General features: G+C 43.7%; 1 protein-coding gene across 7 annotated transcripts in view; it reads right to left on the bottom strand.

Moving 5' to 3' along the window:
* LOC144945546 (contactin-2-like) overlaps positions 1 to 25,155 on the bottom strand; it is a 355,729-nt gene that overhangs the window by 145,561 nt on the left and 185,013 nt on the right. For all 7 annotated transcript variants that reach the window (XM_078874004.1, XM_078874009.1, XM_078874008.1 and 4 more), the window contains exon 5: positions 12,551 to 12,720. In XM_078874004.1, the coding sequence (XP_078730130.1) occupies positions 12,551 to 12,720 (170 nt within the window). The remainder of the gene's footprint in view (positions 1 to 12,550; positions 12,721 to 25,155) is intronic.

Genomic DNA, 25,155 nt, shown 5'->3' with positions numbered 1-25,155 from the left:
CGCCCATTGCTGTGCTGCCATTGGTGTTTTTGCTTTTTATATACCGACGAAACAGTGTCGTGGGTTAATACGAGTTAAAACTAGACCGTTTACGTGGTTGCTATTGCTGCATACCACGTAAACGTCACTGGTATTTTACCGTATTGACACGTTATAGATTGTATAGAATCGTAAATAGTGCAACATATACATCAACTCAAATATGTCTCATACTTCAATCGCAACAAAAATAGGATTCAACTATTGACGCATTCACATGTGTATGTAGTTAAAACGTCCACAATTTTAACAAACACTGTTAGGGCACTGATTGGTATTCGTATACATGTATGATGTGTGAACATCAGCATGGGAATTTCATGCCAATTGCCGTGTCAATCACGAAGCTAAAATGTGACAAAATAATAAAACGATACAAATTTGCCAGGGCTGTCCACAAAGTCGTAATGCCCCGTCACTCATCAGAAATGTCTGGCAGCCCTGGAGAAGTGGAGGCGGACGTTATTTAGTTATTTTACAATTGGATACAACGGAGGCCGCGGTGAGCCTGGTCCATCTAGATAACACCGTCTCCTCACCGCTCTCCAGCCATTCTCTCCGACCCACGTAATATGCACTTAGGACAGTTGCTTTAAAAAAAACACCAACGTCTTGTGATCAAAACAAAAAAAAATTGCACTCGGTAGTGGCACGTTGGCAGGGCACTGACTCTCAAATGGAATGCTGGGAGTTGTAACTCTGGTTGGGAGAAATCAAGACTGCTGTGCAGGAATAACTTTTATGATTGGAAAGATAAAATGTGTTACAGCTTTGTGGGATATCAACAGTGTTTGAGTGGCCTCTTCCATAATGATATGGGATTTCGTCTGCAGCTGAGACCCTCTCCAAGTATCTTTCAAGAGGATCTTTCAAGAGGGTCTCTGCTCCTGACGAAGGATAGATAATACTCGTGTTTGGTCTCTGTCCGAAACGTGTAGAGCAACATCTACCATATTTTCTCACCTCCAGCGGGCATTTCCTACTGCAGAAGCGTTTTGCAGCGCTATTTACATCGTACATTTACATGCCACTGATTTGTGTTGCTTACTTCAAATATGTGCATTCAGTTGCAGTTAATTGGAAAATGGAGAAGTGGAATAATTTATTTTACTTTCAGTTGTGTAAACCCAGAGGAAATGAACAAGCCTGTGTATAGGTGAGAATTAAGGTTGCAGTAGTGGTCCTGACATTGGTAGATTATAATAATAATTATTAATCAGTTACCCAGGAAGCCACATTGAGTCCAAGGAATCTATTTCAGGAAGGTCCGGTTACATTGCATGTTACTATGTTAAGATGATTTCAGTAAATTAACGAGTGTTTATATGCATGTGGGAGGAAACTGGAGCACCTTCAGGAAGGACACATGTGGTGTGAGGGGCCAACCCTCCATCATATGCCTGTTATTCAGGAGGAAATTGTAATAAGGTGGCAACAATTACTACAGAACTAACATGCAAGAACTAACATGCAAGAGGACATGCTTCTTTAATACCTAAACAACTCTTCTATACTGGAAAGCTTTGGAGCAGATAAATCAAAGAGTAGTTTAAACACCTTTTTTGCAATCATACACCTAGTCACGATGGACTCTGAAACTCAATCAATAAAACACCTATTTGAGCTCTTGATAATTACATGTTTCGCTCTGTCCCACGAGCAATTTTCACTGTCATTCTTGTGCTGATCAATGCATGAGGTAGCTTTTGCAGTCAGAGGCAGTTGTTGGGTCTGGCGGTGAACTCAGTTGCCACTGGGGCAATGGTTAAATTTCTTTACAAGCTGAGGGGCTTTTCACCAAAGGCCATGCTCTGCTCTAAATATGCTGCGAGAGATCCTGGCATGTGTTTTGGTGTCAGAAACGTCAGCTGTACTCCACTTTCAAAACCGAAAGAGTGGAAAGATGATGTTGGTCTCCTTCTAAATGAAGAGAGATTATCCCCGTGCCGGAATGAGTGCCACTCATTGTAATCTGTGCACTCAGTCACTGGTGGGAGTTTCACGATCCTATGGCAAGGACCGGTCGATCCATATAATAACCAATATTGTATTCCCACAAAGAAGTACTCATTTTTATGACCGTAGAAAAATTATAAGACATTTTCGAAAGTTTCAATGTTTACATTCTCAAGCAGGTGTAGAGCAGCACTCTTTTCTTTGGAGACCCTGATTGAGTGGTTGAACCTTCACTTTTCCGCTGTGCGGGCCAGTCTACCATCAGGGCGATGTTGACGTCCCACAAAGTGATTTGACTTCCCATTTTGTAAACCCCCGGAAAGAAGATGGGCTCAGTGAACCCTGGGTTGGGATACAAACTCACGACAATGCTCTGATTGTGAGTCAAGTGCTCTCTCACGGGGCCATTTGGTCAGCAAAATAAATTAATTAAATGAATATTGCACCAAACTGCCTCTTATGGAATACATTTCCCCACAATTATATTTCAATTTGTGATATCAGTGCCATGTCATGAGGTGAAGACATTCCAAATGACACCCTGAAGCAAGGAGTGCATCAACCTGTGTCAGAGAACAGGCCTGTAAGACAGCGTCACAGAACCCTTTCTGCAGTTACTTCACAAGGCCTCGATACCCACCAGGGCCACACCTTTTAAGGTCTTGCAAAGATGGTTTATAGCATGTCAATAAAAGTAAAAAGATTAAATCTCCGAGTTGGAATTATGTTAGATTAAGCAAAAAAACCAACACATTTTAACGCATGTCTCACAGTCTTTGGTGACCAGGATGAGACCACCAACTGGCTACAGATGAGAGCGTGGATTCAGCACAGATGGCTGAAGCCTTTACTGCAGGGGCAGGGAACCTTTATTCTGCCAAGGGCCATTTGGATATTTATAACATCATTCGCGGGCCATACAAAATTATCAACTTAAAAATTTCCCTGTTATATTTAATCAAACATTTAATTAACTCGCCCCTAATGTGATGGCTGGAACTGCTTCTCTTTGGTGAGGCGTGTGATGTTAGCTGGTATTGATGATGTTGCTACTCACAACTGCTTTTCCAGGTTTGCTTCTAGATTGATTGAATTTCGAGTCCCGCCTGCGGTTGCCTTGGCAGGGCCACATCAAATGATTTCGCGGGCCTCTAACGGCCCGCGGGCCGGACGTTCCCCACCCCTGATTTACTCGAACCCAGCTAGGCGCCGTGACCGCTAAGCAACCTCAAACAGTCGTCCTCAATGGGCTAGAGCAGACATTGGTACCATCTAAGGTAACACGACCTGAGGTACCGCTGTATTTATATGGCTAATCAGAGTGAACTATTTGATAACCCGCTCATGTTAAATGGTTATCACATCATTCACCGTTATTAGCCGCGTACAAAAATTGGGACCATTAAAGTTGTGCCTGCCACCTTAGGTGGTACGAACAAGTCAAATATCTGGGCTCATTAACTATAGGGTCTTCTAAATACAAGATAATCACCAACTCCGGAATGCCAAATGCTGTTTTTTGCTTGGTTAACATAATGCAACTTGGTGATTCATTAAACACAAATGGCTTCATTGGGCCATCCCAATTCACTGGGAGCCTCCGTATATATTTTACACAAAAACATTTCCCCAAAAGCACAGTTTAAAATCCCATTACATCTCTTCAAATGCAGGAAACAAGCATCGTTTAGAATAGAAATTCCTTTGTAATGACGACAGTTTAACTTTTGCAGCGGTCCTGCCACACAAAGTGTTTGTCTCAATGACGGTGGAGAGGACACCCAGGTAGCAGACATGCTGCTAAGCCTGTTATGTAAGCAGTTTGAATCTCTGCATGGGGACACAAAAGCCCTTGTTATGTGTTACCAATGAAACTCCAGGTGGCAAATCTGCGACCAAATGTACATATCCAAGGAGTCACGTGCAAAAAAAGTGCACGACACATTACAGAAATGTTATCTAAATTGGACATATTAACATTTTACATTAATCCTGCATATCCTGCATATTTTACATTCTATATTTTTTTGTGAATACAGTTATGAATTGAGATGATTAAGAAAGCTGCTTTTAGGGTGCCTACGTCTCTACACGGGTTGACTAATAGAAGTCAGAATATATAGCTAAGAGTGCCCTTTGCACAGGCATTGGCACCGGGGGAGTTTAGACAATTCCGTAACGAGCGTCTTGCATGGGGGAGCAAACCAGGGCACTACCCAGCGACACCCCAGCAGATGTTGCTCAGCACATAAATGAAGATGACAAGATGTATCCCAGAGTTCACAAGACTTAACTAGGTTGGATATAACGAGACGAGGAAGAAGGCAAGAGTGGACGTTACTTTCTCAGACAAGCTGAAGGAAAGTCGACTTGGATGGCTAGGGGGACATGCTGTTAGAAGACAGGAGAACCACATCAGAAGAAATGTGGTGAACATGGCATCACCAGAGCAGAGACTGAGAGGCCGCCTTGAAGTGGTGAGACCAGGATATCATGGACTGTGGAGTGGATGTGGAGATGATGGTCCAGGACTGGGATGAGTGGAGAAAAGGGACCAGGAAAGCAGACCCCACTCGAGTGGGGGAAATACCAAGAAGAAGACATCACAATGTAATAGTGGTGCATTAATCATAGCATACCTGGGTAACAGTGGGCCTTTCCCTACAGAGACATTGTTTTAGCAACCATGGGCAGTAGTATGTGTCAGATGCGTAACAGGTTTCTATTAAACTTAAAACACTGTTATTGTTTTGTCGAGAGCAGACAGGACTGATTCAGATGACACTTTACCACATAACAGAGAGAGCCTCGGGTGAAAAGGAACAAGTCAAAAGTCAAAGGGTTTCCTGCTCAAGAGAGCATGGGGTTGTGCTAACCTACATTGGTCATTTTGAAACAGTGGTGGAAATTCCACTTTACTGCAGCAAAGGTCAGAATCTCTAGAGAACAACCACCGTTGACTTTCCAGAATAGTGGTCCTTATTTTAATCACCACTGATTGATATTTAAACGTATAAACCTGAGCACATATATGAGTCAATCATTTTACCAAATAATTACCTGGCCAGAGATGGAAAATTCTGAAGCACAATTCCAGTAATTTTCATGTTTTGTAGGTTTGGGTTATAAAGCCCCGGACAGACACACAGCTGCACAAGCACACATTCAATTGCACAAGCATAATGCAAATAATAAATTCTGCTTGTGTGTCATGTACTTAAAAACCTCTGCAGGGCAGCGTTAGCTACACTTTCGGTGTGTGTGTTAAATAAAACACCGAGAAGCTAATGTTGTTCCCTAAAAGCAACTCATGCTATAGATAAAATGTAATCTGCTTTGCCATATCGTCTGTCCATGGGTAAGTTTGCAATGCAGGAATTTTTCATCATTGTTTAAATTTGAACCCATAATTATGTGCATATTAGAGAGCATTTTGCAATGGCCTATGTTAGATTGCCTGCATTTTCTATAGTTTCATTGAATAAGATTTTCACAATAAAATAACTGTGCCAAATTTAAGTGCTTCACCTTTGTTAAATATATATAAGAGCATGGACGAACCTGGAAACGACCGTGACATTAGCGACATGAGCTCCAGCGCAAGAATGCCACAAAGCGCGATGGATTAGTGCATCAATGTTGCTCTGGTTCTTGGAAGAAAAGGCTTGAATGGCATTTCGTCTTTTTCATGGGCATACATTTTGACAGCTGTCTTATACAGCGCTCAGAAATCTAATAATGTAGCGTCGACGGCACGATGCATTTTGTCATTTTGCAAATGTTGGCCTCTTGGTGGAGACGACTAAAAAGGAAGCAGCACTTTCTGAAATGAAACGGCCAAGAGAGTAAAGCACTGCGTTCAATAATGCTTTTCATCTCGCGTAATGGCAGACTCATTCTAGCTGACGCTCAAAGTCCGTCGACCAGCAAAACGTATCTGGCGTGGCAGAATAAGGAATGACTGCAGCCAGACCAGATGCATTGCTAAGCCGGTTTTATTAGCTTTCAAGTTCATAAACGATCGCGTCATACCTCAGGTCTCTTCGTGCCTACTGCAGCGCGTGAGATTCATACTGGGAGTTGGGTTCCCTAATAAAGAGGTCTTCATCTGCTGTGCCTCCCTCTAAATCTTCCAGACGCAGGTGAGGTCACGGGTGACATTTTAATTTCCAGCATTGCACGGTAAGTGGTCACCTGCTCGCATTGACTGCTACCGATGATAAACAAAACACAAACGGGGCAATGCACTCTTCCTGAACTGAATGCAAAGCATGTTGATTGTAGTTATTAATCGAAAGTATGTCGTTATAACTAGAAGCTATGGTAGTTCTAAGTATTAAATGGTCTTGGCCAGCACACATCAGAAGAGGGGATGACATTAGTCACGGCAGGTAGTGCACATTGATCATTGTAGAACGCTCGCGAGTTCGGATTCAAGCAGCTTGTGTAAATGGAAAAGTTATTCGGGAGATGTATTTGGATGTGCTGATATCTGTTTATATGGGGGAGAAGTAGCACAGCGGTCACAACACTGCACTATGAACCTGGCCGCGTGAGTTCAATTCCCAGCCACACCTCACCAACTTGCGTGGTGAGGTGTGGTCGAACAATCCCCATGACAGATAATATAATATTCCATTATTATTATGATCTTATGGTGGTCAGCTTTTATGCGTTTTAGGCAATGCCCACTGGCAGTGATGATGATAAATGTGTGATCTTACAGTTTAACTGTTTATCACAGCTACATACAGGCACATGCTATGAGAATGCAGTAGAAAGATCTCCAGATGGTGTCTGTTTAATTTAGAGGTTTGCAAATGCAGCGCAGCTGATGTCCATGGGACTTGAGTGGAAATTAAGAAATAGGTCCCTGAAGGGGCCTAAGATGCCGTGGTGGCTCGTGCGGTCAAACATTGAAGGCAGTGGGCTGTCCCTATGGAAATGCAATGGAAACACAGCTTGCTATTGGCCAAAAGCACTCCGTGCGAGTGGTTTGAATCAGCCAATAAGATGCTGAACTGTGCTTCTCATCAGGTCAGTGAGACCAAACGCCTGCACTTACATTCTGCCTCAATTTTAAATACATAAATAAGACAACTACTTTTCTATTAGGCACTCAGGTTTTTTTCAACTTTAAAATGCACTTCATACAATGTTTTTTTTTAAATAAATAAATGTATTTTAACTGACTCTTTAGCTCGGGATACAGCTTAATTGGCGCTTCCATAATTCCCCAATCCAGACCCAGTGGTCACTGCCGAGTACTCACAGCGCTGCAGGAACGTGGCCTTCTGCGCACAGCCCATATGGGCCACGTGGGCCGAGGGATGAACGGGTTACTCACACTTCACCCTACTGCTGCCGATATATTAACTAGCTCGTAACGTAGGGAAATTCGGCATGCCAGTCAGGTAATGCAACGTTCTCATTAGCTCATTAAACGCTGGAAAAGAAGCAGTCAAAAGTGCCAGCAATATTCAGCGAGTCAATTAATTACGTCGAAAACATACAGCAATTAAAATGAATTGATAAACTCGGGCAGCTTCTCGTGGTGTATGAATTAAGGGTGTCATCTTACATGCAAACAAATGAGAAATTAATTTTGGCCAAGAAATGTTAGCACTTGGAATAACAACGACGCAGACGTTCCTGCATGGGAAAACCCATCAGGGGCTTCATTGCTGTCGTTCCTGATTGTCAATGTGGATGCAAGGAAGTCGTGAATCAAGCCCACCCCCCCCCCTGTTGCCAATAACCTGTACTGACCAGTGTGCTGAAGTATGATGGAAATAGCCCATGACCAACGCAGTGTGGGGAGGCCTTCATTCAGCAGTGTATATACATTTTCTGTAAATTCTTCTTCTTATTATTTACCATGCGTGTTCCTGGCATTTCTCTGACACTAACTGCACCAATGAAACTCACGGTCGCACCTCCACTTGGTGGGCTACGTACGGTGCGAAAGAAGTTCAACATACATATATTTATGGTACCCATGATATAATAATTCCCCACCCCAGTGACTAAATTCATTCTCCTCATTCAGGGCCACGACTCGATTGAATAAATGTAATCCTTTCCATAAAATGTTTAACCATGTCATTCATAGCCGTTCTCGTTTTCTCATGTCTTGTTTGCACTGTTTTGTTAGACCCGTCACACTGAATGTAATATCATCATCGTTCACTCCGCGTACGATTTGCATACATCGACAAACGTAAACTCTTATACACTCAACACATTAAACACGACGGCAGATTCAATAACACTGGTCAACACACTTTTTCTGGCATAAGGTATTCCAACGGTTTTAAGGTAATTTTGGGGTGCTGATCCCAAATCTGGCATCAGTTTTTGTCTATCACATCAGCTTTTTGAGATATCAAATATTGCATGTTCAATAAAAACTGCAGAAGAAAAATATTAAATAAATGTGGATATCTACATAAAATGATGTTATAAACACACTATCCTAAAAATACAGCACCATATTTTGACACTAAAGCAGTCACTGACTCGCAACAACTTGCAATCATAATTTTGGGTAAAATCAATGAAAATGGGGTATGCCGATAGGATAAAATGAGATGTGATAGAGCAAATCTGAGATCAGATTTGGAATCAGCACCCTGAAATTAGTCTAAAACAGCTGCAAAAGTCCAGGCCAGAAAAAAATGTTTTTTTTTTGTTGACCAGTGTAATGAATATTAATCAATGAATCGCTAAACCTAGAATTCATGCGTTTAAAAATTCCCGACACAGAATCGAGCCACAAAGGCAAAGCGAACGGTGGACTTCATCGCATCATCCTCCAAGGATCTACGTTGCATGGCCAGGAGACTCTTCACCACTTCAGATGAGAGGTTCACTTCGTGTCGTTTAGACCGGATGATCAATGCTCACAACTGGGCGAGGCAAAAAAAAACCGAGCTAAACCATATTTGGTTTAACACGTAGGAGGCTTTCGCGACCAATATCATCCATAATAGAGGTTTTTGGGTTAAGATCGCGATAAACCATATTTTGTATGACGTTTGTGCATGCACTTACTGTACATAGGTATGTATCCTTTATTTAACCGGAAGTTTAAATAAACCCCGTGAGATACACAGAGCATCATTCATTCTCCTGCAGCTCCGCACGGACACCGTGGCTCCCAGCCACCCTGCCACCGCGACGTTGAGGGATTTTAATCAAGAACCCAACTATTTACTGCCCATGACATTTTGACCTCATCTCATATGCAGGTCATACATCTTCCTCAAATCAGTTTTCGGTTCCATATTAAAAGGCTGTTGTACACAAATTGACTCAAACCGCATTCTCCGTTGCGCTGACCTCAACGTAATAAGCAGGCGGACACCTTGGTGGTTTGAGCTAAGAATCTCCGCGAATTTTCCAGCCGTGTGGATTGTTTCATCCACACGTCCCCTGACATGCTGCATGGAACGTGCAAGCTCCATATTCTGTACGATGGTCTAAATGATGATGTAAATGATGATGTAAATGATGATGTAAATGGTGTAAATGCTACATCCCGATGTGCATTTGCAGCGGACGGGTGCAGAATGTGGCACACTGCACACGAGGGTGCACACCCTTATTAACATCGTCACACATCGTCAGCTTTCCCACACAGTCAACAACCCAAGGCGAATTGATGCAGCTTCACACATGCACACGAGCTCCTCCACGCTGTAGACCTGTGCAAGAGGAACAAGTGAGCCGCGACCATGCTGCGTGGCGTCGGCTCGCACCAAACGGCATCGTCGCATCGAGCCTCGGCAACGACGTCGTTGTAGTTGTTGTTGTTGACGCCAGCATCAGTGGTAAGATTTCGGAGCTCGCAGCGTGCGGCAACAAACCAAGGCCGTCTTCTCCGAAGCGCACTGCTGGCTGCCATCCAAGCAATGCGGGCAGGGACAGCGCTCTTCCAGGAAGCTAATAGCCTGGCGCGTGGTGCCGCGGGACAGCGTCTCCAAATGTAACTTTCCTCCGACTATGTCGTGGGCTGCAAATTAGCAGCCAGCAGCCAGCAGCCATGGTTGCAGCAGATGAAGATTACAGCATCTCCCAACAGACATCCACCGGTGCGGAGAAACTGTCTGCCAGCCACATCGGCGCCACGGAGAGAAGAGTGCGCGTGCGGACGTGGGCATCACAGGTTTTAGTATAGACCCTGGTGACCATCGTCCCTGCATGGCACACCCAGGCGCGGCGCACAGGCCGAGTGGACGCCCTCGTTAGGCCGCACGTGAGCCAGCCATCATCGCTGCAGTGGTCCTCGCGATGCAACCGAGAGAAAACGGATCTCAGAGTCGTTTGTTGTCTATTCTTCAGCGCTGGCCGGGAACGAGATGCAGCGGGGAGCCGGTGCCGTGCGGCGCGAAAGCAGCGGCTGCAGGACTCGACTCACTCCCACAAGGTCACCTCCAGGCAACGTCCCAGTAGCATAGACGTGCGATGCAGTGGCCACAATTGTGTCCCCAGGCACACTTGCATGGCGCGATTAGCATGCGGGCCGCAGGTGTGGCTGCAACACATGAACGCATGGAACACGCCAAGCCACCGTGCGTGGCACACTCTGCTTCTCTCCAAAGCGGCAAAGTGGAACCTGCCGATTCCCTTGCAATATGACGTCCAGGCAACGTGAGCGACATCTCCTCCTCTGCATGACAGCCATCCACGGTGGCAATCTCTAGCGAGTGCACAAGTGTGCCCATTGACTACAGAAAGCTCCTCTTTGTAGGTTTGACAGAGGCTGAGGGGGAGGGTGTGTGGGGGTTATGGATGGATCCTCGTGTTTGTGTTTGTCCTTGACAGTGTGGGATGGCCTTCATCCAGTCATGGATTGACAAAAGGCAATACATTTATGTTCAATAATAATTGCATTTATCACAAATGCTAAATCACCTGATTTCTATAAATTCGTTTTTGCACTTGGAAATGGAAATGTCACAAAAGTGCTGTCCACCGCCACACTCGCTGCGCCGGTCTCATCCATCCTGCACGCCCGTTTCCCCGGGTCTCGTCGGACAAATGCAACGTGCTGTCTCCATCTTTCTCTCTCTCTCCGGGTTATAAATAAGCAATTTGATTGACTGAGTGGCTGGTTAAACTGGCCCGTATGCTCCTCGAAAAAACTGCACCCTAACCCCCCATTGCTGTCGAGTTCACTTCATTAGATTGGCCGCGTTCTCGATGCCGTCCCGCATTGATCACTGCAGCGCTCCCCGTTGCTGGACACCACACCAGGCCACTTGCAGACATTGCTAGAGCTACGCTTCATCGGCATGCTGTTAGAATGCTGCACGGTGTTCCCTAAAGGTACTCGTCCGTCAATTTCCAAATTAAGGATATCGCATTCACTCTTAAGAAATGTAAGTTAGGCTTGGGCAGGACAGATCCCGATAGGGGTTATGGCCAATGGCTGAGATGATGGCCTATTGTCTGCCGGTTGATACAGCGGCAGGGAATGGAGAGAACACAATCCCAAGAGGACGACGACTGTGGAGATGGAGTGATGAGATCAGCTAATTTGCGGCGGTAGATGGATTGTGGCATTGTGGGACCACGAACAATAGGATTCTATGCACGCATCGTGAGCCTGTAAGAATCACCATTCATCGATGGATCGATGCATCGTTCCACCCATACTTTCACACGTGGGGAATTTTGAGCGTAGCTCCAGCACAGGATGGTCTACCCTTGCGACTGACACTACAGGATCTCCAACGTCCACTTTGAAGCATACGGCGCGTAGTATTATTACGGCTACGACACACACGGCAGCATTAACCAGGGTGGCCGCTGGAATTCAAACCGTGAACCTCTACAACAAGCGCTGAACGCACTACCAACTGGTGTAAAGTTGAATGCCGCTGGTGGTTGTTAAACCTGCAGCTGAGTGAGAGGGCTCAGTCAGTCGGGCTCTGATACGAGAACCATTGGCGTCACTGCTATTTTGTAATTGGAAGCTGTTTAATGATCCACCAAGGCCACCTCTAAAGCGGTGTAATTCAAGCATGCATCACCACATCTGGCCAGGCACGCACATGCAATGTGCACGATGCATAAGAGATTACTCGTGAAAGCAATGTCACTGATGATTGCTAAAGGAATGGATCCTGCCATGGTGGAATGGTCAACACGCTGGACTTGCAATCCAGAAGGCGCCTGTTTGATCCCCTGGCGTGGGGCTCAAAACAACGGTGCAAGTCCTTTAAATCCTCCCGCCTCTGTCCAACCAGAAGTGTCAATGGATTTTCCTCACAGCGAGTGGATCGGCAGGTTGCGTGTGGTGGGGTTAAGTGTGGGTATTCCCAGTTTTCTAAGACTTCTGCCCAGCATGGACCATTGTGCCAAAATGCCCTCAAGAGGGGTTCTCAGCAGCTCCCTTCTGCCAGCAATGGCATGGAGCAAAGCAACCCTAGGGCTGCCCCTTTACCTTTTCTCTGAGCTCAGAGAGTGGAGGCTGTGCGAGCTGCAGAGATGCGCGAGCCGTGGCAATTGCACGTCAACTGTCTGGCCCTTGGGGTTAACGAACACTCACAGATGAAGTGGAGTGTGGCCTTGTTGCTGAGCACGGAGCCGGCCACGTTGCTCGCCTCGCACTGGTACTGCCCCGAGTGGAGCGAGCGCTCCGCATCGCTGATCACCAGGTTACCACCCTGCAGACTGAATCTCTCGGAATACTCGATCTCCGTGCTGTTCAGCATCCACCTGCATGCGTCGGGCAAGAGAGAGAGCCACATCGATCGAATAAATAAGTGATGTTTAACTCTGTCATGTTTGTTCAGCGTCTGAGAAAGCCTTTAAATGTTAATGGAATGAATATATGATCCCGTCTTTTTATCATCATGTAAACATCCATTCGGCTTAGTTTACCAGCCTCAAGGCCTTTCTCCACCGATGAGATTGCATTCGCACGTCTCGCAAGGAGATGGCGTGGGCACTGATGAAGTTGGCCAATGGCCAGTCCCTCCGCAATGCCACCGATACAGAGAGAGAGCGAGCGATTTTACGCGTCCTGCCACACGATATGCCGGCGTTAAACCATCCAGCAGCAGAGGGAGACAGAGCGCTCCTGGCTTTGCTCAAGATCCGTGACACCTTGTGACTTTGTAGATTGTCATTAAACAGTGGCATTTTTTAGGAAAGTAAACTTTCTACCAGCTTTGACCTTCTGGGCCTCATCATCAAAGTCTGTTTTATTTTACAAATACTGCTTGTTTACCAGACGTCATTGGCAAGAGACCTCCCTCTGTATAACATGGCCATGGCAGTGCAAAAAAAACTTATAAGTGTGAAAACTCATTATGCGTTGTTGTAGAGTGGTGTGGATAATTCTAAAAATAAACATTTCTGTATCTCCATAAACATAGATGAATATGCTTTAGTCTATTGGCCATTTGGGCTTCCATAATGATGGAAGGTGTTAGATGACATGTTCATGTTTGGCCAGGAAATGACAGAACACCAAGAGGATTGCTGATTGATATATTTAGATATTTTTTAGTGGTAATGCTTATGAGCTACTATGCATTCCTCCCACACGTAAAATGCTTATTTAGGAATTGGCCAAACATTAAAGTATTTGTCCTCTTGAGGCTCAATAATGCCTTCCTGAATAAATAAGAACATGTATTGCCAAAATATGAAATAAAACTCAATTTCAATTAGGAAGGTTAAAGCTTGAAAATTTCAGAATTATGGATTGTCCATCATCTCTTTCATCTCGTCGTTCTTGCTAGGTTTGATAAAATTAGTACTACTTTGTGGAAAGTCAGCAGCAGTTGTCCCCTCATGTAGACTGGTCCCTAAGGGTCAAACTGCAGGAGCTTCCACTTTTGGCGTCAGGCTGTCAATGGAGGAGAGAAAATAAAGCCATGTTTCTCACTCGGGCATTTGTGATAACATTTACTTTGGTGTGACCTGAATAATAAAAAGTAAAAAAAAACTATAAAATACGAGTCACAATTCTTAGGATCCACTAGAGTTGTCCCAGAAGTGTGTGTGGATTTTATGTTAAGACATAGGCCACACAGTGTTGTTCAACCCAAGAAAATTTTCTGCACAATTTTCCACAAATGTGGCCTGGAAAAATGATGGCGCGCGTGATGCACGCTTGCTGGCAATTTGCAATTTGTACATTTTCATTATTCAAATCATATCCTTCGCGGTGGGATCATCACAGGATTATTGTCAAAGACGTTTTTCTAAACCGAGGTGTTTGCAATTTGAATAGAGGGCACCGCAGTTATGAATCCCAACGTTCCCCAGACAAAATAACTCACATGTACAAAAAAAGGCAATTTTGTCATGATTGCACTGTCAACACATCTCAATTTTAAATAATTTTAAGCATCCAATGGGGAAACAATTTCACAGTAAAAACTGACTTGACGGTGGTCACAGATTTGTGAGCAAAAGTTATGGGAAACATTTGCTGCCACCCACGCGTCTGTTGGCAGTAAACATGCCGGGGTTTGTCGCTGCTAAGCGATGCACAATCCTGGCCACCAGTAAACTCTGCCCTTGGAAGTCACGATCATAAAACAGAGTAATTACGCACGCTGCCTCGATTCCCCATATTTTCGCATTTTTGCTGATGACTTTTGCACAAGCCAATCTGCTACGAGTTATCTGTCGGGCTGCAGCATCATCACCAGATTACGCAAATGAATCGTTGTGTGATAATTAATTGTCAATGGAGCTCATATAATTGTTCTGTAATTGTGAAATGCCACCACTCTCTTTCTACCCATACACCCGCAGAGTTACATCTGTATATGTTCCTGTCTTCCATCAGCTGCATAAGTTTGAGTTAAAGCACCAGTTTAATATTTTCTATTTGTTTATACTTTTGCATTATATTTGAATGCATAGTCTGTTTAAACGGTCTTTTTCTCCGTAACAATTTTCTCATGTATATTTTTACTATTTCATCTTTGCCATATTCTTCATCATCATCGCAAACGACCCTGAAACATTAACAAGAACACTGTCATCCTTAATTCAGTTTCTGCAGAATAAGTTGAATACAAAACTTGTTCAGCAAAAATATCTTGATTTGAAGCTTTCGTGACTGCAGGAATCCATACTCTTTGGTTCTTTCGGTAAAGTCACGTAGAACCAAAGAGTATGTTTGTTCAGCAAGGTGACATTACGTCACCTGTGAAAGTTACAAAGTGGTAATCATCTCTGCCGTGTTTCAATGTGAAATAAAATATACCGTTTAACGATGTTGCGTGTAAATTATTGCCCTCTGTTCTATTTGCCTGCCAAACCAATGTAGTTAAGTCCCAATGTGTTCTGGGTTTTTTTACGTGTGTCCAATAGACTGTGAGTTGGCTTTGCTGCAGTAGCATGAGATTAATTAAAAAAACCTTTATAATAGAAGATCAGTTGTACAAATGTCAAGATCCATTATTTCCTCTCAGTGACAGTAAAAAACCTGTTGTTATTTTTTTTACTTGTTATTTTATTTAACACCTCAGTTTTTGCAGCCAATATTATGATTGATAATTTATGTTTGTGTTACACAACATACACTTAGGTATAGGTTTAGTAAAGCGACAACTTGACACGTGAGATAGTTTAAATACTAAATGCATCCTGGGATAGAGTGACCAGTGTGGTGAAGTACGGTCAACAACTCCGATGGCGTGTTAAAGCCTCCTTCACCAAGCAGCGGATTGACAAAGGTTTGTAAGATATGAATATTTAATTTGCTATTCATTATCTACTGCGATTACAATATGGTAATGGTAAAATAGAAATTTAAGTTTCAGCTTGCTTGCTCTTTCTTCAATGGCATAATGTTTTGTCACCAATGTATTCCTGCCTACTCCTGTAAACAACAGAGCTGAGCTTTCTCTGAGTTCTCCATTCGCTGGTGGAAGTGACCAAACAACCCCGACTCAGGACATCTTCTGAATCAGTCTCGGTGACACTTTGCTCTTTATTTTCTATTTTACAATAGGAAATTGGTTTCAAATGTTACACGCAGATAAAATATCACAGTGCCAAACAAGATGAGCACCATATCATCCAACAGCAAGGTGTACTCGGGGAATGGACATTTTAATGATGCAGATTGCACCGCACTGCACAAAAGTTCACCTTCACTGCGACATAATTACAGCACAGTTACTGATGATCTAGCAACGGAAGAATTCACGAAACTGCAAGCCCATTTAAATGAGCAAAAATATCTGATAAGAAGCTGCCATTCAATCACTAGACAGTGGTATTAAGAGAGGCAGGAGAGTAAATCACACAAAAACCTCAAGCATCAGCTTTATTTAATGGGCTATATAATATATCTGGGAAAATGAAAATATCAGCGTATGAAGCAGGCTAGGATGAGCGCATTAAAGTAGTTCTCAGGATTTGGATAGGATGCAACAATATGGAAATTTTAAATGAGAGACAGAAATAAATAGCTGCATTTCTAAAATCTTGCCTCTGCAAGCGTCTAGAAGTGAAGCAGCAGCATCACTTATCAAACGATGAGCTCTGCAAAAGGTCAGAGGAAGCGGCGGTATTTAAAGCAATAATTCAGAGATGACCTCCCTGGGGTGTAGGTGCTTCCACAAAGCCAGGCAGTGGGATTGTTTAAAGTTGGCAACAACCAAAACCAAAATAATATCGGGCAGACCCAAAATACACGTGGGAATAGTGAAGTGAGCTGTAGCATAATTTTTAAAAATCCTTTTTAAGGATCCTAATCGGAATCTTTATTGAGACTGGAGGAATCCGATGAGCTGTAAAGCTCTTTTTCAAAGATGTCCAGTAGGGGCGGGTCAGAAAGTTACAACAACAAACAACACAAAGCGAATATGAATGCAAACTTAAGGAAAGCAAAGCAAGTTACTAAATGTAAATACAAATAAATAATATCTACAAGTACAAATTGCGTAAGTGCATCAATTCCTGCCGATTTTGAAACACAAAATGCAATCTTGAGCAAGGCAGCAAGACAAAACCAGTCCCAGACCAGACCAATAAAACACACAGTCCTTCAATAAAATTGCACATGAACATGTCAAGGGTAAGCAGTGCCAAATGCCGTCACCCATCTCCCCAATCTCTTGCTGTCCAAGTACAGAAAGTAATCTACTGAGAGTTAATTGGGACCTATGTTGGATTAAGCAAGATATTTTCCACAGGAGTTCTCCAGAAAAGCCTTCAACTGGTATTTTTAAAATATTCTATACACAGTGAAGTGTGACCCTCTTCCATAGGCTCCGCGATGAGATTGTTGGGTGACAAAGTCAAGCCAATATTTTTCAATTCATAGAGTTGGAATTTGGCAAAACTAAATCAAAACCCCAGATTTAATTTAGTAAATTTTTCTATGTTTGGTGAACTCGTTTCATCATGAGGGGCTTAAACTGGGATTCAAACCCAGATCTCAGTTGCGCCATCTGTGTCCTGACCTCTGAGCCACTTCGCCACACATCAGCCACTGTGTTCGAGATGTAAGCCAGGCAAGAGAGACATCGGTCTGAACACACTGCTGGCTGGATAGCCTAGAGGTCACCATGTCTCCCGCTGATCCAGATCACACGTGATTTGTGTCTTCATTTCCACAGTCTCTGGGCAATTTTGTGGTGCATTATTAAAGCCAGAAAATGGGCAGTGATTAAATGTTGAAGACGACTGAGCAGAGGGCATTGTACGATGGCTACGTATGAATACATTATGGGTCAAATACAGGAATTCTGTCGTGTGTGATATTTATCAGCAACTAAAATTGCAAATGTTATTGATACATCCCATGTTTAGACAATACTGTGGAATAATGGGTAGCAGACTAGACTTGTAACGGAGAGGTCGCTCGTTTGATCTCCTGGCATGGCAGCTGAAACAACGGTGCAAGTTTCTTAAATCTCCCCCAACTTCTGGGTATGGCACTGCTAGTTGACTGACAGGTCATGCCTGGTGTGGTAAAGTGTGAGTAATCTCGTGCCTGGTGTGGTAAAGTGTGAGTAATCTCGTGCCTGGTGTGGTAAAGTGTGAGTAATCTCGTGCCTGGTGTGGTAAAGTGTGAGTAATCTCGTGCCTGGTGTGGTAAAGTGTGAGTAATCCCGTGCCTGGTGTGGTAAAGTGTGAGTAATCTCGTGCCTGGTGTGGTAAAGTGTGAGTAATCTCGTGCCTGGTGTGGTAAAGTGAGTAATCTCGTGCCTGGTGTGGTAAAGTGTGAGTAATCTCGTGCCTGGTGTGGTAAAGCGTGAGTAATCTCATGCCTGGTGTGGTAAAGTGTGAGTAATCTCGTGCCTGGTGTGGTAAAGCGTGAGTAATCTCGTGCCTGGTGTGGTAAAGCGTGAGTAATCTCGTGCCTGGTGTGGTAAAGTGTGAGTAATCCCACCTCTTCCGTGCATCTGGCCTTTGTGGAAGAAAAGGCAAAATACTTTCCAGTGGTTCTACAACTTCCTGTAGTGGAGGCCCTTTTTCCAGCAGTGGCATGAGAAAGTAATTGCAGGGCTGCACGTTTACCATTGACCTACATCCCAGTTTGAGTGAACATATTTCCTATCAAAATGAGACACTTGCAACACAACAGGGCATCAGCTGGAGAAAGAATGGCACTAGAATAGATATATGTTCGTAGTGCTTTATTTTAACATGTAAAAAACACACTCACATTGGAGGCCAATTGAGTTTTTAGTCAGAGTAATGTAAACACTACACTGTAGAATCCTTTGTAATTAAACATCGACTGTGGAGGCATGGGACCTGTAGTTCTTTTGCAAGTGGGACCTCTAATAGTACGATAGGCACACTTTTTAAATTCTAACGAGACGTTGTAGGATGTACTTTATTACTGTGTCCTTATGTTAAAATGTACCCAAGACTACAAACACACTGTTTATGCAAATGTTGCACGTCCTTCGCATCTAACGCACCCAATTGCATTGTGGGCAGGGGGGCGCGGTGGCACAGTGGGCAGCACACCGCATGATGAACCCCGCGACCTGAGTTCGATTTGCCACCACGGCTAACATCAGAGGCGAGTGATAAACCAGCCCTGAGTCCCGCACCCCAACACCCACCTTCACCAACCCATACTGACTCGCGAGGTGAAGTATGGTTAGACAATCCCCATGACCGAAAGATGTGGGGAGGTTTTCATCCAACAGTGGATTCACAAAATAATATAAATTCCTGTCATTATTTCATATACTTAGCAGGCTTTTTAAAATTCATTATGCTTTTTACCCCAGGAAAGCAGGAGGGGACAATGATTGGCATGTCATCCCAATTAAGTAATTTGTGGGTAAGTTTTCAAATTGGAAAACGCTGGCACACAATGCCTTTCTGTTGCAAATAACGTAATTGGAACTTTAACATCTACTGTAAATAACGCGATCTAACCCAAAACCGTTATTAGGAATCCACTGTGAAGCAGACAACGCAAAGTATTTTGTGGTTAAAATACAGGCAGTACTAATCAGGGCGGCCGCTGGATTAGAACTGTGAACTTGCAACGAGCGGGAAATGCCCTGCCACCAGGCCACGATCACAGACTCCAGGTTAAAATATAAATTAACTGCAAGGAATTTCATTATAATCAATATTTAGCCGCATGTTAGTTGTCTTTGTTATAAAACAAACTAAAAAAACCTTTACATGCATTGCAATTATCACGCGGTAATTGGAGAAGAAAAATAACAAGTAAGCTTAGAATAAGCGATCTTTACCAAGATGTTGGCGCTTCCAGTTTTGGGATAACATTCTAATCACCTGAACAGCCTGGCAGAGTGAGCCGTGTCTCCACTGCAGCGGCTTCCCTCACCACCACCATGGCACTAGCTCTGTCCCGAGCTAAAGAGCTCGGCACCTACCGCGCGGCGTGCATTGTGATGCGCGTGTTCGCAGAGGACAATTCATGCCTGGAGGGGGTTTCTGTCGTGGTTTTCCACATTTAGCTTCAACAACATGGAGGGTTGCCACATGCGCTGGTTTTCCCAGTATCATCCTCTTGTTGAGGTGGCTGTCCTGGGAAATCTATAAATATTTTTTGGAGATGAGAAGTCTCAGTTTTTGTCAGTTGGGTAATAATGCATAATACAAGCCATTGAACTTACGTGGAGTTGTTCGCTCTTTTGGTTTTGTGAGATATTCTTTGTCTTCCCAAGATATGTCCCGGTTTTGCATACCTCAGAGGTGGCAATCCTATTCAATAATAAAACGTAATATTTCGGTGACTGCGTTGGCAGTGGTGCACAAGCACAAATAACAATAAACTCAACCCATCTGTCAATGACATTGCCTTTAAACAGAAACATATATAATAGGTGGCATTTCAGATAATAGCCCTTTCTCATAAATGGAGGGGCCATAGAGATAAGAATAAGGCTGTTCCAACATTTCATTTCCAGGGAATTAGTCTCAAATTTAGTTGTCAATTAAAGGGTGTTAATTTGTAAACCATCAGTATAATCAGCAATCTCTAGGTAAAAGTCAGTGACTGCTTGCCCACTTTGCAGAAGGGCCATTGACAAAAATGTTGCAATGGCTTATTTGATATTTTTCTGTTGCAAGGCAGTGGCAAGGATGAATGTTTTGGAGTTGGTTATGTTTGTGCAAAATTATGCTTGCTACTCTCCGCACTTAACTGCATGAAAGTGAGCACATTATTAAACGCATCATAATATCCCCACACAATTTTTATATATATTCATCTATCGACAAGGAAATTGCTTTCACCACATTTAAATGTCTACTTGTCTCTGTGATGGCATCTCCACCTCTTTGTGTCCTGCACTCCGCCTCCACAGCAACCAACAACGCATTCCCTCTCACTCTCGTTCTTCCCTGTGCAATGGGGGCGCTGGGAGGTGGGAGGATGCTCACTGTTTTGTGTTGCTGCCTATATTACAGGAATCTTCCACTTTGGCTGCTTGCCACATTTGCCGATTCAGATTGCACCTTTGCAAACCACATTGCCGATTTGCGCGTTGGGCACCATTCTCATCTCAAAAGGAGCAATCATCAAGATTAGATGAAAGTCTTCCCTTTCGTACCTTCCTTTATTATTACTATTGGACATTTTTTCTAAATGAATACGGCAAAAAGCCAGATCAAATCAAATAATCATCAGTGCATTTGGTACGTGTGCCATTTTTAAAATGCAAGGCTATCAGGAAGGTTCTTTATTTGACAGACAATCTGCAGTCGTTTCACCGGAGGGCCGATGTGGCGACGTTTTCATCCCAGTTGAGTATTACAGGTACATTCGGCAAATTTGGACCGTGGCACATGATAGATATAAGCACACCCGTCGGGAGCAAGCGCACCTGTGCTTATATCTGTAGTGGTGTGCTTGTATCAGAAGTCACCCTTTGCTTCATCTTAACATGTGTAATGTATGGATGCATTGCTTATAGAACAACTGTGCTTATATAAGGTGTGCTCAAATCCAGCTTCTAATGCACAGACATGATGAAACGGCTTAAACTCACTTGGCAGAGCAGCAGGCAACCATGTCGGGGTCGTGAGTTAAAATATCAGTGTTGACTCAGCCCGTGATCTTTCAGGGTTCATAATAATGAGAGCCACCTGCTGAGATGTGCTTGGGGAAGTCAACGGTGGTTGCCGTAGGAACCGCAAATAGCCACCATTGGATTAAGACCTCAGAGAGTGAGAAATGAGTGGTGGCCCATGCCTGGAATCAAGCACACACGAGGAGGCAATGGTTTGCGGATCACAATATTTGTGAGACTTCAAAACCCACGGGGCTGTGAGGTCGCCAGGAGGTTACAGCGCAGAACGTCTATCGAGTACTGCGTGGAGCTTTGAGCGTTATCTCCAGGTCCTCCAGTTTAATTTCACACGCTGTGCTCAGGAGGCACCATGGATCTCCCGTGTAAAATAGCCAGGCCAGTGGCTAAACGAGATCACCCGTGTAACAAATAATATGAACTTAAACAACGTTTGTCCGATAGAGAGAACAGCCCCCAGCAGAGATCGGCAGAATTTCTACCACTGACACGAAAGAAGATGGCCAAAGCCCCACCACGCTCGTTTAGGCAGGGAAGCTTTGACTCGACCACATCGCTCACGAAAGCCAGCACTATGAAGGAAAAGGGGCTGGTGGATGACACAGGATAACAAAAAAAACTTTTTTTATCTGGCCTGGACTTTTGCAGCTGTTTTAGACTAATTTCAGGGTGCTGATTCCAAATCTGATCTCAGATTTGCTCTATCACATCTCATTTTTATGCTATCGGCATACCCCATTTTCATTGATTTTACCCGAAATTAACTCTATGGTGCTGTATTTTTAGGATAGTGTGTTTATAATATCATTTTATGTAGATATCCACATTTATTTAATATTTTTCTTCTGCAGTTTTTATTGAAAATGCAATATTTGATATCTCAAAACCCTGATGTGATAGACAAAAACTGATGCCAGATTTGGAATCAGTGCCCCAAAATTACCTTAAACCCGTTGGAATACCTTGTGCCAGAAAAAGTGTGTTGACCAGTGTAATGCCTTCAAGACGACTTGGCTGCAAGGTAGCCATACAATTGCAGTACAGCAAATGTATTCTTGAAGCCTTCCGTGTCAAATTTTGAGTGTTATCCACTTACATGGTGAGTTTTCTCTGGGCTCTCGGGTTTCAACACACACTCATTTCCTTAGAACTGCTTTTTGTGTTTAATTTGTTGTCCTTCACCCACACCTCGGATTAGCACGGTTAGCTATGTATGGTGCGAAAGAAGTTCGACATATATGCATACAACATTAGTGGCCAATCATCCTATGAATGTGTATGTATGACCTCCCTGAACAAGAGTTTTATGACCCAGTGAGGCTTTGCTGACTAAATAAAGGGCACTGCTATTGTTATGATGCACTCTAAATGTCTTCATGGCTTGCCGTCAGAAGGTTGAGAATTCAGTTCTCAGTCAGGTGTCAATTTGAGGTTGATAAAATGAGTATCACCTTAAAGTAGTCATCCTGTGGATAGATACGCTTTTGCCATTTGAATGTGGCGTTTTCACCACTGACTCGGAGCTTTTAAGAGAATGCATTTACAAAAAACGAATTTCAATTTGAAACTGTTGACAGTTTTAGCTTCATGACTTCGGCTGGGCTCACACGAGGTCACTTAACGCACAGAATGAAACGTGGCGGCCACTGGAGCCTGTAGCTGGCCACAGGTTGAGCACTTTCCTATCGCAGGAATCTGAACTCGACACCTTCCAACCGTGAGTTGAGTAGTCTAACCGTTATTCTTAGGTTTTTTCGGTAAAGTCACGTAGGTAAAAAATTGAAATTAATAAAAGTAAAATAAAAAATAAAATAAAAATCACGACGTTTCGGAGGCAACACAAGCTTCCGTCTTCAGGTGGAACCGTCACAGCACGATAGCTGTATCAAGTCACTCAAGTCACTTGATACAGCTATCGTGCTGTGACGGTTCCACCTGAAGACGGAAGCTTGTGTTTATTTTTATTAATTATAATTTTTTACCTACGTGACTTTACCGAAAAAACCTAAGAATATGAATCCTTGCAGTCACGAAAGCTTCAAATCTAGAATTAGTCTAACCGTTGTTTGTGTCAACTATCTAAATGTAAAAGGTAGAGGTGCAGCCCTGCTCGAAAGAGCACCTCTAGTGGGTATTTGGCCTCTCATCCCAGGCTGGTCAGAGAACTTGGAAGAGGTGGGAATAGCAACACTTTACCCCTCCATATGTGACTTGCTGATCGAATAACCGTGGTCCACCCAAGTATACTGCTGGAAGGACACAGGTGGGGTAGAGGAATTATGGAACGGTACTGGAATGGGCAAAAAACACAAGCGCTATAAACAAAGTTCAGCAGATCTATGGGACGAGTTTCCACCTGGGGGAATGCAGTTCTGCCTTTATGTTGTGCTCGGTGATGTCGGCTAAAAGAGCCAAGCTACAATTTCCATGCATTTCCCACTTGTATTCGCTAATGAGAAACAATGACTGTGAGTGGGGAAGAAATAGCCCGAGTCCTACGGATTAAATAAAATGAAACAGAACGATGACCACTTGTTACGGCAAGAGTGAGCTCATTAAAAAGATACGGCGACTTTTACGCAACGAGCAGCCCCCAGCCGAACTAAAGACTTTATCGGCTACAGAACTTCTCTAGGCCCGACTTGTCCAAGGCAGTGAAATTCCCAAATGCATTTAAAATACATCTGAACTGCATGGTCAGGTGAGACTTTATGTTCGCGTTCGGTTATGCAGTCACTCTTCAGTTGCTGTGTGCGTGGGGCATGCGAGGCACAAGGGGATTTGACAATTCAACTTCATATCCACACCTTTGTCAAAATAATGGGAAATGCACAGCTGGCCGTGACAGTTGCTGTTAACCAAATAAAGAGGCTCGCTGCAAGATGCAGACACATACTCTGTATGTACATAGAAACGTGATGGGAATAACCTCATCGCTTAGGCAGTGGGTTAAATCCAGCGAGACATTTCTCCTTTGAAACACTTGCTTTGTCTCTGCACGACCTTGCTTGCAAACTGTCGTAAGTGCCTTTGTTTGATCCTGAACCCTCCGTAGTGTGGTTTCGTTTTTGGGCAGTCCCGATATCTCCTTGGCGAGTCCACGTTATTGGAGACATTTTCAAAATTTCTGGATATTTTGAATAAAAACTATGAAATTTTCACCACCGTATGCATTTCAAGGATCTCAGAGAGAGATATGCTAAAAACTAAATAATGTAAGCAGTTATGAGCACATTTCAGGCGCATGCTCTGCATTCCCTTAAGGGAAAGAAGAACAAATGAGTCATCGCTGGAAGAATTTCAAGCAGAAAATGGGACGACTGAAGGATGTATGCCACAGAAATAGGAGCTGGTTTGGACATATTATGAGAAGATGCAGCAGTAGCTTAGACACATAATCAGGGAAGTTAAAATGAGATGGGAAGAGGGGGTTTAGAGGACAACTGCTCAAGATGGCGAAGGCAGACTTCAAGTGAAGATGGAGTGCACGTGGTGGCGGCAGGAGGAATGGCGCAAGAGGCGAGGGAGTGGAGGGTGCTCTGCGTGAATGTTGGACAGGCCCACAGGGGGACTTTGCTAAACGATGCCACTACACTGTGTAAGCCAAGTAAAATTTGACTGGGTGTCACTGTGGATAGAGCGTTCA

Source organism: Lampetra fluviatilis, chromosome 38 (assembly GCF_964198595.1).
Source record: "Lampetra fluviatilis chromosome 38, kcLamFluv1.1, whole genome shotgun sequence".
NCBI classification, from domain to species: domain Eukaryota; kingdom Metazoa; phylum Chordata; class Hyperoartia; order Petromyzontiformes; family Petromyzontidae; genus Lampetra; species Lampetra fluviatilis.
The sequence above is the reverse complement of the archived record's forward strand: the minus strand, read 5'-3'. Positions and strand labels throughout refer to the sequence as shown.